The sequence below is a fragment of the Doryrhamphus excisus genome, linkage group LG14 (genome assembly GCF_037039965.1).
Source record: "Doryrhamphus excisus strain RoL-2023G ecotype Guam linkage group LG14, RoL_Dexc_Guam_v1.1, whole genome shotgun sequence".
Taxonomy (NCBI): domain Eukaryota; kingdom Metazoa; phylum Chordata; class Actinopteri; order Syngnathiformes; family Syngnathidae; genus Doryrhamphus; species Doryrhamphus excisus.
In genome coordinates this window covers 4,470,766-4,485,312 of record NC_136370.1, presented here as the reverse complement: position 1 = coordinate 4,485,312, position 14,547 = coordinate 4,470,766, and the positions used below count along the sequence as shown (strand labels likewise).

At 43.6% G+C, this 14,547-nt stretch overlaps 1 protein-coding gene across 1 annotated transcript in view; it reads left to right on the top strand.

Moving 5' to 3' along the window:
• Nucleotides 1–9,791, top strand: part of LOC131140032 (SLIT and NTRK-like protein 3) — a 34,384-nt gene extending 24,593 nt beyond the window's left edge. The window contains exon 7 of the mRNA XM_058090097.2: nucleotides 7,918–9,791. Within this exon, the coding sequence (XP_057946080.2) occupies nucleotides 7,918–8,994 (1,077 nt within the window). The 3' untranslated portion in view covers nucleotides 8,995–9,791. The remainder of the gene's footprint in view (nucleotides 1–7,917) is intronic.
• Nucleotides 9,792–14,547: the final 4,756 nt, after the last annotated feature.

The following is a 14,547-nucleotide window of genomic DNA, read 5'->3' as shown; positions in this document are numbered from 1 at the left end:
CAGTGGCACTTGAACACATCTATAGCAGCACACGCAAGCAAGAGTCTTGTTTATGTCTTAAATGGCTTATGTATTCTTATTATGTATACTAAACTGAGTAATATGAGTATAAAGGTGACTATTTCATGTCTAGAGGGCTAATAATGTTAAACACCGGATTTAGAAGGTCCTATCACCAGTTTGTTTTTTAAAAAGCCGTTTACACTAAGATGTTTCATTTTGTTGCCTCACTGGATGGAAAATGAATGGCGGTGCATACCGAACCAATATTATGGCGTGTTGTTACACTTTACATCTGATAATATGTAAATCATATCGCTACTCCCTCTAGCTTTGTTTTACAGGCACACATGACTCCTCAGCTGTCATGTTCCACCCGACTAGTCGCTAACCAGTCGGTCGTCAGGTTCAAAGAACAGCCATCGCATCTTTACAGCATTCTTTTTTTCAATGACTCTTGCAGCCGTAAACTATCTGAGCAATGAAAATGATCCGTTTCTGCAGACAATAATTCAACATCTTGCGGACCTTACGTCTGAGAACCCTGGTCCAAGTTGTCAAACAAAGGCTTGGTATCATAATCACACAAAGTGATTGTTAAAAAGGCACCGAGGAAAACGTAATACTTGACTGAAACCAGCAGAGACGCCGCTGAGTCTCATCTTAGCATCCAAACAGCAGTTCACATTAAAATGTGAACATTTTTGATCATCACTGATACTGTCACACACAGTATCGTATTTTTACACTATATTTTTGTTATGATACAACAATTGCACTATAATTGCTAAATTGTATCAAGCATCAAATCATCAACAACCAGCAAAATAATCTTTAACGGCTAATCAATACTAAAGACCTACTGTATTTAGACGTTTTTTTTAAACCCGAACACACTTTAACACATGCACACACACACACACGTTCACACACACACACACACGTTCACACACACAGTTATGTGGTGTTATATTAACAACCATTTTTATGTGTTGTTTATGTTGTGGTGCAGTTCTTTGGATATTTGAGCTGTCACAAAATGAAAACATTTTGTCATTGTGTCATTGAACACAATATTCTGTGTGCCTCGAAAAATCAGTCAAAACGGTCGAAAATGGCCAGTACTGAAGTGGTAGAATTTTGAAAGATGGCCAGGACTGACAGAGTTAATCAGAGTAGCACGATGCATAATAGCATGTAATAAAAGGTCTGTGTTTGTTTAGCTACACAGTGATAATACATGGAGGACAATACTGGCATTTTCATATTAAAACCAGGACATGATGACATTTCTTTTTGAGAAAGAAACTGTGTCGCGATAAATAAGTTAATTAATCACAAGATAAATGAAAATGAACTTTGCCGGCCTACCCATATTGTCTGTTGCCTCCAAACGGACAGAGAAGGTTTCATCCTTTGCACGGGGTCAGCACCGAGTCCTAGATGTTTCACAGAACAGCACCAGACAGACGTCCTGTCAGTCATATAGTCTCTTTCTCTGTGGGGGGGAGGCAGGGCTGCTAGCATACACACAAAACAAAAGAATGGAGCTTTGTCAGGTACAGTGTAAAGCAGGGGTCTCAAACACGCGGCCCGCGGGCCAAATGTGGCCCGAAGGACACTAGTTTGAGGCCCCTGCCTTGATATGAAAGTTTAATGTTAGTGCGGCCCGCACAAGTTATATATATGGATGCTGTATGGTATCATGTACCCAGAAAAAATTATTACGTTTGATTAATGTTCATGTTAAAGGTTAAATAACTGTTAATAGTTGTCCTCCCTATCCGTGTGGAAGTGGTAAGTTTTTGGCTTTTTAAGTTTAAAGGAAATAACTTTAAGGCTACCGTTTAGGTCGCTAGCTCTCTAGTTTGCGAGTTAGCATGTGTCTCAAGACCCTGCAGTTGCACAATATGTTGTAAATAAAAAGAATATAAATGTGACTATAGTCGTGTTTTGTCATGTCTACAGGGCTCTAATAAGGCTTTGTTCATTTTAATCTGAAAAAAATAATTTGTCTACCCACCAACTATATGTGGTTTCTTAAGTTTAAGATATTTATTTATTACTGATTGACTGATTTTCTTTATTCTTGATTTGTTCATTTTTCATCTTATTTTGTGTAGAAAAATAAAAAGTAAGATATTTGAGAACAGTGGAATGTTTTATCAGAGCTTTTCTTGTAGAAAATCGGAACCAAAGCAAAGTTTATTCATTTTTCTGTTTTTAATAAATGCATTTTTTTTTTTGTTGGAAAACCTGATGCGGCCCAGTCTCACCCAGACCCTAGATCCAGTGGCCCCCAGGTAAATTGAGTTTGAGAACCCTGGTGTAAAGTAACGTATAGAAGATGTTAGGAAGGTAAAAGATGTTTGCAAATGCTGCAGCCCCCGTGTGGGAATATCCATAATGAGCAAGGTGAAGAACTACATTACTGGCATAGCGACACCTCGCCACACCAGCCGGCTATTGATGGAGTATTTGTTTCCATGTTGCTATGTGAAATCAATGTGCAAAAATGACCCAAATGCAGTACAGTTGTGTAAGTATGAATGTACCTGTTACTACATGGCCACAGCATGTATATAAAACCATAGAAACCTTCTTGGAGGTGTTTTAGTAGCAGCCTTTGTAGGTGGAATAGGTGTGTCCCATTAATGGGTTGTCTCTTTTTATCTGTCTTATATCTGTGGAATGTCCTTGATATGTCTGGTCCTGTATTTTGATTTTCAAGTACAGGACAAGTACTCTGAACATTTTTTGTGGCGTTATATGCACAATGCCGAAAATGGCAAAGTTAAAAAATCATCTACAAAAAATCATTACTCTAAACAAAATGTGATCAGTTCTTCCGTATCCTATTTTCGATTATTCCTGAAAATTTCATTCAAACCTATTCAGGACTTTTCAAGTTATTTTCAACACAAGTGCCAGCAAAAACGCAACCTCGGCGCTGCACTTGGCAGATAAAAAAAAAAAACTTAAACTCTGTCTTAAAATCGTTGTAGTTCTCGTGGAGCCAATCTCAATATGGATGTTTTTGTGCAATCCTGTTTAGTGGACAATAATGTCGTAGAAATAACTTGGATGTTTTTTCATAGTATACAAGGTTTTTCACAACAATTGTCACAACCATTTGTGTAAACATGATTAAAATGTTACCGAAATTTGTTGTGCTACCCCTCAAAAAAAACTTGTTAGGTGGTCTGATTTTGCTTTGCTGCAAGGACAGCGAGCACAAGAAGTTTTGTTTTGTTTACACGTCTTGGGAACAAGACCTGGGTTGAAAAATACCGGAATTTCCACTGAATCGGTATAGGATTTGCAATTTTCTGCTTATTGCTGCCTATAACGGCACGCCGGCTTGGGCTGCGACGCTCAAATGGTGCGAGGTGGAGCAGGATCGGTTAATCATATTAATATTGATTTAGGGCTAAAATACAGAAAGGGATCAAGGTGATCATTGTGGAGGAGTCTATAACAGATTAGCTGTCTGTCAATAAGAGCTCTTTTTTCTTTATGTGCCTCCTTGCCGTGTTTTATATGCTTGACAAAAACACGCCTGTGGATATAATTATAGTGACAAAGGCAAAAAGATTTCACTGTGCACTGCGTGTAGTATACTAATGTGTTTTATGCTATCTGGATGGGTGGCGTGTTATTTAGCATGACAAGGAAGACAAAGGCAGCAGCATAACATTACAAACACAGATGCGCTAGGAGATTATAATGGCGTATTTGCTTATTGAAAGCAGCGGTGGTTTTGCTTTCTCATGGAGGCATAATAATAAAAAAACAAAACAAAGATTTGTAACACAGCAGCTTTAAACAGGCATGAGGTTTTTCCCCTCGTGATAAAAATGACTGGCTTCTTTCCACTGCTCGCCGACAATGAACACTTCCACGACTGGACTAACAGTAAGACAGTCCTATCGTATGACGTGTTTTCTCTACTTTGGCGTGACTGCAAGAGTTGGGAGGGCCAGGGCACTCATATATTTCCATATATGTGGTATGCTGGAGCCTATCCCAGCTGACTTTGGGCGAGAGGTTGCCTATATGTCTTTGGCTAGAGGCGGGGTACACCCGCTGTCACCAATTAACCTGGCATGTTTTTGGAATGTGGGAGGAGAACATGCAAACTCCTCATTGAGATGGCTAAGGGTGGACTCAAACTCGGCTCTCTGAGCTGCACATTTTTTCATAAAAGCAAAAAGTTTTTCCACCTCTACTGTTGCTTTTTTCCCCAACTATTTATGTTGTCCTCATAGTGATAATAATATTATAACTTTTTCTGCAACTTTGTTTTCTACAGCTTGAACAATGAATTGATGGTTAAAAGATGACCCAATTAATCGACAACTATTTTGGTAACCAGAGGTTTAGTTGAAAAAGTCAGAGTAAAATGCCAAGTCATTGTTGTCAAGTCATCAGTGATTGGCAAGTCGAGTCCAAAGTAATCAATATTGTCACTTTGGTCCACACCTCCACCTACTGTATGCAGGGAAAAGAAACATTAGTTTGTGTGTTTGTTCCTGGCATTTCTTTGTGTTTGAAGTTTGAAGGGTTGAGATAGGCGGGCAAGGGGACAACACCACTCTGTAGCAGAATCGTAAAAAGACTCTAATGCGATGGCCCCTCACTAGTTCTTAGTAGTAACGTATACATTTCACCATAGAAATACATAGAAAGAGTCAAAATAGTTGCAAAGTCAAAAGCTGTGCCACGCTCACTCAATCGTGTGCGCAATTCTTGCAATCACTCCACTCGCAAGTCATTAACGACAGCTTGGCCAAAAGAAATGATCAAAACCACTCCGGATGAGACTGGAAATAATCCACAAAGTCAAAGAAATTGCAGCCACCCTGCAGAATAGAAGTGAATGCAGAGAGAGAGAGAGCGAGCGAGAGAGAGTGAGAGAGAGAGCAACTTCTCTTCTCCAGGTCGCTGTGGGGAAGATGATGAGGCGCCAGATCGCTTTGAAGGTCTATTAAAAACACACATAACCCCTCCTTGAATGCCCTCCACATCGCAGCAACAATAAACAGTGAATTGCCTCCTCAGCCAGGAAAGACACTTTTCAAATCTATATTGCATTTTGTTCATGCGGCACATTCTGAACTCTTCATTTTCCCCTCCGTATCGCATTGTTCACAAGACAATGGAGCGCATTCATCAGCCTGCAGAAGGCTTGGCAAGCGGCGGCTCAGCAAAATCCCTCTGCCACAACTTTGCAGTATCTGCTTATAATCACCCTTTTTACCCCCCTAAAATAAAAACAACTGGAGCTGTTGCGATAAAATGACGGCAGCCTGCTGTTTGTCATTAAGAGCCATTACAATTTGTGATGATAATAAAAAAAAAACACTTTGTTGTGTAGCCATCTCCTTTTAATTAGATTCAGTCATTAATTCAGGCTAAATATAGTTTACAGACCAAGATATTTTAGTGTTATTAATCATTTCCCATCACCTACATCAAGAGAGAGAACCCGTCCACTTTTGTCAGTCCTCCGCGTCAACAGACTGCGTCTTCATATTGGTGTTAATTTACTCAAAGCCTACGTGTTGACAATAATTAACACACCGGTTTCCCCCGGTCGCACACTCACACAAACCAGCGCCTGTCAACGGGCTAACTGACGGCCTATAATCTCCCTCCCCCTTCCTCGAAGCCCAGCCTTGATTGACAGCTTGACAGCAAATAACACACTAGGTGACCAGGCGTATAAATCGTAAACGCGCGTTGGACAGATGTTCGTAAAAGCAGACGTGAGCGGAACCCTGGGGTGGTAAAAAAAAATCAAATAAAAAAAGAACACCTGCAAGGAAAATACTTGAAGATGCTGCAAAAGTAGGCGCTGACATTTTGTTCACGCTGAATGTCACAAATCTCAAGTCTTAAGTGGCCTTAATTAGGATGGAAGTAAAAGTGTCACTGCTCGCCCTCCAGTTAGCCGTGACGCCGCGCCAATGACTAATGCCGCTTTCCCACGGCCCGCGCTATTTGCCTTCCTTTTCTACTTCAAAAACACTTACCGCTTGAAGACGCAAAAAAAAAAACAGTTTTGAACGCACCGGTTGGACACCAAACAAAGATGGAGGAGCATGATGTGTTTAAATGCTAAGAAGTCATTTTCAAATGGAAAATTTGACACTATTTTATACGCATCAAATTGGGTGCTTGTGCAAAAACCAAGCCGCACTGAACGCACCGGTTGGACACCAAACAAACGTGGAGGACAATGACGGCTTTACATGCCAAGAAGCAATTTTCAGATGGAAAATTTGACAAATGATCTGATTATGGGATGCTAATTTGCACGTCGTATCCTGCGTTCGCTGGCAAAAAGTCACATCTTCTGTTGCGGTTCTAGTACAAGGCTATTTTTGAAAGATATCCCACAAAAGCAGCCTTGTCCACAGGGACTTTGCTATAGGAGGCCATAGGAGACTGTGGAGCATAATACAAGAGGACAAGCTAAGCCAATGTTAGCATGTGTGTTCATTGTTGTCATTCTTGCAGTGTAGCCTCAAATGACACACTGACTGTATATTGTACTAGAAATAGTGTTATTATACAGTAATCCTTCGGTTATCCAAGGATACAAGCCGGACTCTGATAAATGAATTTCCACTAAGTAGGGTTCCTTATTTATTGGACCTGTGTGAACCTTTTAAATACATTTATTTATTTATTATTTAGCTTTATTTGATGTTTTGTTGTTGTGCAAATTTGGAGCGGCCAGACCGGAGCAAGAGGGGATAGAAAAGAAGAAACATTTTTTATTTATTTTTTTAAACCTCTATGGAAAGTTTAGCCAGCAACATGACTTGCAGTGCTATTGTGGCACACACGAGTCACCAAAATAGCCAGATTTCATCAGTAGCTTGTAAAAAAGCTATCCAAATAACACATCAATACACACAATACACAAAGTAACCTACCTACTGAACCTTGCAGGCATTTGGAAATAACAGTTGGGATAGGCTCCAGCACCCCCCGCGACCCTCGTGAGGAAAAGCGGTAGAAAATGAATGAATGAATATTCATTATGTTGAGCGCTTAGTTGCTGATTTACGTACAACTGGTACAAGAAATAGTACCTGCCTTTGCCAATGGAAACGCATCAATAGCAACAAGAAGAGCATATTCTTATACGGCATTACCAACGTTTACGCGAGCGCCTCGGAATGCGTGCGAGCGGACAGAAGCAGATGAGTGGTGCTGACAATGCCCGGTGATGCAATTCTCTTTTATGTATAATCAGCTTTAGCCTTCTCAAATGGAATCTTGTACGCAGCTTCAGGATGCGTAATCAATAGTTTACAATGCAGAAGTGGATTCACGCTCTTACACCTATTGAAAAGGAGCGCTTGCACCGCATCCCGTCTAATTTTATAACACTAAAAGTGAGCTCTCAACACACAAATCTGCTGGGTATTTATCGGAAAAAACGCCTCTTGTAGCGAACAAGGCTTTTAAGACAACACTGGAGAGTAGTACAAGTTGTTTGATTGCTACTATGATATTTTATTGATACAAAAAACCCACACTTTTTTATAGCGGCTCTGTAGACGTGAGCGCTTCAGTTTCGTTGACCCTGGAGTGACATTATTTACATTGTGAAGCGCCTTTCGACGCCTGCATATCCCCCCCCCCTCCAAAAAAAAAGACTCTGGTAAATAATGCAGGGCTATTAACACAAACTGTGCAGATGTTTATGGTCATTAAAGTTAATGGAGAAAACATATTTCTGTGTGTCAACTTAATAGCAACTCAAGAGGCACTTTCCATATTGTGGAGATCCATCACAAAAAATCTATTTCTCAAAGTGATTCATGCTTTTTCATGGGGCTGCAGACCAGCAATTAGCGAGCGATTACGCTAATGACACTGCTATGTACCGTCTATCTCCAGGTGGACCTGCAGCAGAACCCGTGGGAGTGCAACTGTGAGGCGGCGCCTCTCAAGCGCTGGCTGGAGGGCCTCAGCACCGTGGTGGTGGAGGGGGAGGTGGTGTGCCACTCCCCGGAAAAGACCAAAGGCGTCGACCTGCGCTCGCTCTCCATGGAGCTGCTGTGCCCCGAGCTGGAGCCCCAGGAGGACCAGGAGCAGCATACGGTCACCTCTGCCCTCCCAGACATCGGCGTGCCAGTTGGCTACCCTGGCTCAGGGCTCGGGCCCCTGATCCCTCCAGGGAAGGATTCAATCCCGCTATCTGTGCTGGTGCTCAGCCTGCTGGTGTTGTTCGTCTCTGCGTTTTTCGCAGCGGCAGCGCTAATCGCTTACACCCTGAGGAGGAGGGACAAGCTGCCGTTCCGCCGCCAGGGAGAGGTGGACTTGGCCGGCATCCAGATGGAATGCGGGCTCTTCACCGAGCAGACGCACCATCACCACCACCACGCCTTGGCCGGGACGCCGACTCTACCCGTGCCTGAGCACAACCACGTCTATGACACTATCTTGCCTCCGGGGGCGGCATCCAAAGACCCCGACCCGGCGGCATCCCCGCACGTGTGTAGCGGTGCCATCTACAAAGAGGAGCAGAACACAGCAGCAAAGGCCAAACAGTGCCTGCAGCCAAGTGACGCCGGGTACTGCTCTGCGGCAGAAAAGGACAGGGAGTGGACTCTGCAGGTGACCTCGTCCCCAATCAACACTGTCGCTGGCGCAATGGGACAACTCGCCGGACTGCACGAAAACGGGATCTTGTGCCCCACTGTCATCGACAGCCAGGGCCCCACTCCTAAGGTCGAGCTAGTGGACTGCCTGTTCCGACTCCCCACCCCCGAGTTCAGAGAGATGCCGGACAGATACGCGAGGCCGCCGCCGCGGTACCCTCACCCCCAGGAGTCTCAGCCGGACGCCCAAACGGTGGTGGTCACGACGACCTCTTCCATGGGTGCAAATAGCGATCAGGGGGGCAATCAGGGCGCCAGACTGATGACCACGCCGGACTACATGGAGGTTCTGGACCGCTCTTATCAGTTTTAGCGCTCCTCTCCCCCATTCTTCATTCTCATTGGAGATGAATCACACAGGAAGAATGACTCCTGTAAAAAGGCTCCTGTCGGGGAGTAGGACTACACTTCAAACTATTCCTGAATAATGAGCTGGGGTCACTTTTTGTATTCCCCCTCTTCTACAACAACTACTACTAGCGTATAGGTTGGTGTTTTGCAAGGATTATCTGATCCCAGCACTCTGCCTGGAGGCGTGGAGGCGTGGAGGCGTGGAGATGACTCCAGCTGCAGCTACCACACGATATCCCCTTCCCGTGTTGCGCTTCTCAAACGGTGAGGGAGTGGGCTTTCTTCTCGAGAGATGCTGCTTGCGGGGGCGTCCAAAGGTTTATCACAGGAGGTGAAACCCCCAGCAGCTCTTTTGCAACATGAAACACAGGACAGTCTCCACACGGCGTGGAGTGAGCTGCGCGGTCGAAGAAGGGAATGGGAGAAACAGCCAAGTGCCTTAGCAGTGAACAGCCAGCAAGTGTGCTCAATGCTTATTTTTCTATGAATACAGATCTATTTATCTAAAACACAGAGGTTTGACTACCAAGTGACGGGACGACCAATCGGACTCATTTCGCACCCGGACAAAGGAGCCCCCCCGCCCGCCAAAAGAAATATATATTCAGACACGCCTGGAATTGTTTGTACGCACTTGATTTGCTTTCATCTCATCTGGTTAACTTAATTTGCTTCCAGTTTTTATTTAGATGAGGGACACACTGCGGCTCACGCTGTGCAAAATTAAACAAAAATACAGCAAAGGATTGACGAAACGAAGGCCGGCATTCATCAGAAGGACATTGTTTTTGGGATATCTTCATAATCAGCCAGACTTAACGAGGCCTCAAGGACCTCGGCGCCACGTTTTCTTTGATCAGACCGCGGCATCGAGGTTATTGATTTTTTAAGTGCATCTCAGAGGAAATTCAGATGGACAAAAAACGGAGGATGAGGAGGCATCTTTTCTTAAAGAAAAAAAAGACAAACAAGACAATGTCAACTATTGATTATTCTCTTTTACGAAGGTACCTTTTTATGCTTTCATCTCCTACCAATAGTAGCGGCAGTTGTGAATATATTTATTCTTAGTTTCTTCGCGTGTCCAAGCTCTTCTGTATGGGATCATGTTATATTACTGTATAGGATGATTCTGCATCTGGTTCCGCCTTCTTACCGCCGACCCAAGTACAATAAAGGGTGCTACTAAAGAAGTCTAACGTGTGTGTGACAAATGGAAGCTTTGCATGTTTAACGCTGGGGGTCACACGGCGTGCACGTATATGTCAGGTCCGACATCCGTCATAGAAAGGTGTGACCTGGATAAAGCGACTCAAAAGTCAGAAAATTATTTTTAAAACGTGTCATTGAAACAGCTCACAACAATCTCCCACCACTCGCTCCTCAGAAGAGACAACAAGTCCTCCACCAACTTGCCCTGTTTCTTCTTCTATGTTGGCAAAATAGTGACCCCCAAAAGTTCCACAGGGGAGCACGCACCGCAGCAATCTTTACACACGATGTCGTGCTGTTGATGCACCTGCACGTCATTTCCAGGACGCGTCACATTAACAAGACACATTTTTACTTTTGGGAACCCTTTTGACATCATACCCTGCAGAGTGAACGTGGCCATAATGACGGGTCGGTGGCTCAGGTAGTACAGCGTTCGGCGACGCGCGTCATCGTTCCTCAGTCCTCCTGCTACCATTACCATGCCCTTTTTTGGAATTTGTCCCATCATCCACAATCCTCAACTCAAACACACGTCTTCTTCTTTCTGTGCATTCGAAAGTGAGAAAAACTGCTAGCACGAGGCAGCTCACAAGGCTCATACTGGGACGCACCTGGGCGTCCATAGTCACGTTGTGACTGGCGTTGTGTCACTACACCAGAAAGCTAGTTTATTTGGTGTAACTGGTCTATATGGCTGGATTGTCTATATGTGTCCTGTGATTGTCTGGCAACCAGCCTGAAGACAGCTGGGATAGGCTCCAGCATACCCTATCGAGGATAAGCGGTACAGAAAATGGATGGATGGATGACGAGTGAAAATAGGCGTGTCCCAGTCCATGTATTGTGAGCTGCCTCATGCTAGCTGTTTCTCTCTCTTTAGAAGGCACAGAAAAGGGTGTGTTTATGTTTCACACAATTATTGTGTGGGATGTGGGGTGGAAAGTGGGGTGGAATGTTGTGAATGATTATTTTATTTTCAGTAAAGTATCCAGCATGAATAATTCAACCTTGCCCCCCCCCCGTTCACTGCTTTCTTCTTATGCACCTGTCTTTATCCCTTTACATATTTCACTGGGAAGGCCAAGTCTTCCAAAACAGGAGACAAAAGGGTTTTCGAGCTCTGACTTCTCCTTGGCACCATCACCAGCTAAAAGCTGGGCTCCACTGGTTTTGTTTAAGGAGGAGACGTGCGACTATATGACAAGGTTTACTCCTCCTGCGCTTCACTTAACAAAAACATGTACCGTTACACCCCTCACACACTGCGCCCCCCATAATGCACACCCTGCTTCGCCATAATGGCGTTTGCAAGAGAGCACCGCAGACGTGAGAAGAGCAGAGTGACGACTGTAACGCTGAAGGATGACAACAAAAGGTAACGTTGTGAAATCTAGCACATTAGCACCTTGGAATCAATACAATCTACTGGTGGAATAGGGACATGTAAGGTCGGCGTGCCTCAGGCCAAGGTCGCGGCTGGCTGGCTCCATCTCTGTGCTTGACTGTATCAATGATCTCCTCCATCTTTCATCTCTCCACCTTTGGATGCTCCGTTGTGGCGCTCATCTTTCTTTTTTTTTAAACACCTCGCTTTCTCCCGCTCCCTCGTTCTCTGTTTGCTGTCAGCTCAGCCTCACAGCTCAGTTGCTGATCAAGATGCTACCTCTGGAAATGCTTTCCTAGGTGCTGCTGCTGCAGATACTGATTGAGATGCTGCTCTACATCATTTCACTCCAAATCAGGGCTGGCCTAACATCTTCTAGCGAGGGCCGCACAGTGAAAAATGAAAGGAGGCAAGAGTCACTTTTAAGATTTTGTACAGCAATATGCTAAATTATACAGTATATTTATGTCAAGGAAAAACTGCATCTTATCTTGTGATGAAGTTGAAAAATATGAACTTCCGTATTTTCCCCCCTTAAATCATTAGAATACATTTTCTACATGTTAGACTCAATTTATTCTCATATTTGGACTCGTGTTTTTCCACAAACAACTTTATTTTATTTTGTTTGTCATATAAAAATTGTTTTTTATGACATTTAAAAAATATTTCAATTATATGCTACTAAAACAATATTTTTCCAAATATTACGAGTTAGATTCTATTCTACATATTCTATATACTATGTATAAGTGTAACATTTTCTCTTAATATTTTGGCTCAACTCTCATTACAGCTCTTTTTCTTTTCATTTCTGCTGGTATTGTTTCTAACGCTTTCATCAATTTTCTTCTTGTAATTATGAATTTATTCCCATAATATTTGGACTAACCTTTTCCGCTTCCTAATTTTCAAAAAATCTACAGGTCTGTAGATGCTGACGCTCAATGTGATTTTCTGAATAGTGGTTTATATCCTGTGTGCTGCTACTACTACGATGCTATGTCTCTGCATGCGGATCAGGATGATCTCCATTCAGCCACCTTTAAAGCTACCACTCAATTTGCTGCTATGGGTGCTGATCTAAATGCTGCCGCTCCAGATACTCCAGATACCTTACTGAGGGTTGCTGGCATGCCAGCCTCCACGCCTACTCCACTGATCCACTGTATATGCTGCAGTTTGGATGCCTTTCTAAACGTTCCATGCTGCCAGATTAGATGCTTTAAGATGCTCTCAATCATGCTTTTCAACATGCTGCTTTCGATGTTTGGGTGTTTTTTTTTGCTGTGTGCTGCTCTATGTGCTCTAGTGTACACGTGTATACTGTAGATCAGGCTTCTCTACTGCTCACCTACCACTGCTCATAATACCACTTTGTATGTATACTTCCTCCAACTTTTGGAATGCAACTGTGTTCCGCACTGCTCTCAGTATTTTTTCTAGATCTAGAAATACTGCTGTACTCTAGGTACTTGTCCAGATGTTACTGCTTTATATTGCTGCTGCTGCTGCTGCTGCTGCTGCTGCTGAATTTTCTCTCGAACTGCTTCTGCTGTGGAGAAGTCTCTAGATCGTCCCAACACTGTTCTAGATACTTTGTTTTTGGATGGTACTCCAGCTGTCCTTCAAATACTGTGCTGGATGGTTCTCTTGAGGTCCTTCCTGATAATTCTCTAGTGTCTCTCATGTGTTGATGCTTGTCTAGATGCACCTCTAGATATGGTGTTGGATGTTTCTCTAGATGCTGTTCTAGTTGCTTCTCCAGGTAATGCTTCTCACGATACCGTGTTGCATGGTTCTCTAGATGTCCTTCTAGATGTTTCTCGAATTACTGTGTTGGATGCTTGTGAAGATACTGTGTTGATGGTTCTCTTGATGTCCCTGTAGATGTTTCTCAATTGACTTTGACAACTGTGTTGCATGGTTCTCTACATGTCCTTCTAGATGCTTTTCTAGACACTGTGTTAGATGCTGGTGCAGATACTGTGTTGGCTGGTTCTCTAGGTGTCCTTGTAGATGTTTCTTGAATTACTGTGTTGGATGCTTGTGGAGATACCGTTTTGATGGTTCTCTTCATGTCCTTCGAGATGCTTTTCTAGACACTGTGTTGGATGCTTGTGGAGATACTGTGTTGATGGTTCTCTTGATGTCCTTGTAGATGTTTCTCAAATTACTGTATTGGATGTTTGTGGAGATACTGTGTTGATAATTCTCCAGATGTCCTTCTTGAAGCTTCTCTTGACACTATGAAGGATGCTTGGTTCTCTAGATGTCCTTTTATTTGCTTGTCAAGACACTGTGTTGGATGGTTCTATAGATATCCTTCCAGATACTTTCTGTACTTCCAGATACTTGGACACTTGTGGAGATACTGTGTTGAATGGTCCGCTAGATGTTCTTTAAGTTGCCTCTTGAGATGTGTGTTGGATGGTTCTGTCCTTCTAGATTGCGGAGATACTGTGTTAGATGGTTCTCCAGGTTGCATGCTGCTGCAGATGCTTCTGAGATGCTGTGTTTGATGGTTCCATAGAGGTCCTTCTACAGCAGATGCTTCTGTAGATAATGTATTATCAGATGTTACAAGGCGTTCACGATACCACACAGGTTCTCCGCCGTGCTCCTTCAAATAAGCCTGGCTCTTCAGACGTCTCCACACTTAATGCGTACAGAACTTTGTTGCACAGATAATCCCCCTGCGTGTGCGTGTGTGTGTGTGTGTGTGTGTCTGCTCTCCGGGCCTTCTGTATGTGGCTGTGAATGTGTGTGTCTGTGCGACGCAGGGTGTTAAAGCGACGCGCCGTGTGATGGCGACCGAGCGAGCACGTTGCGCGTTGCGCGTGGTGTCGCGGGTCCAGCCTTAATCCTTTAAAGCTGTGTAGTTGAAGCGTGCCCCATCAGCCCCATTGTGTCGAC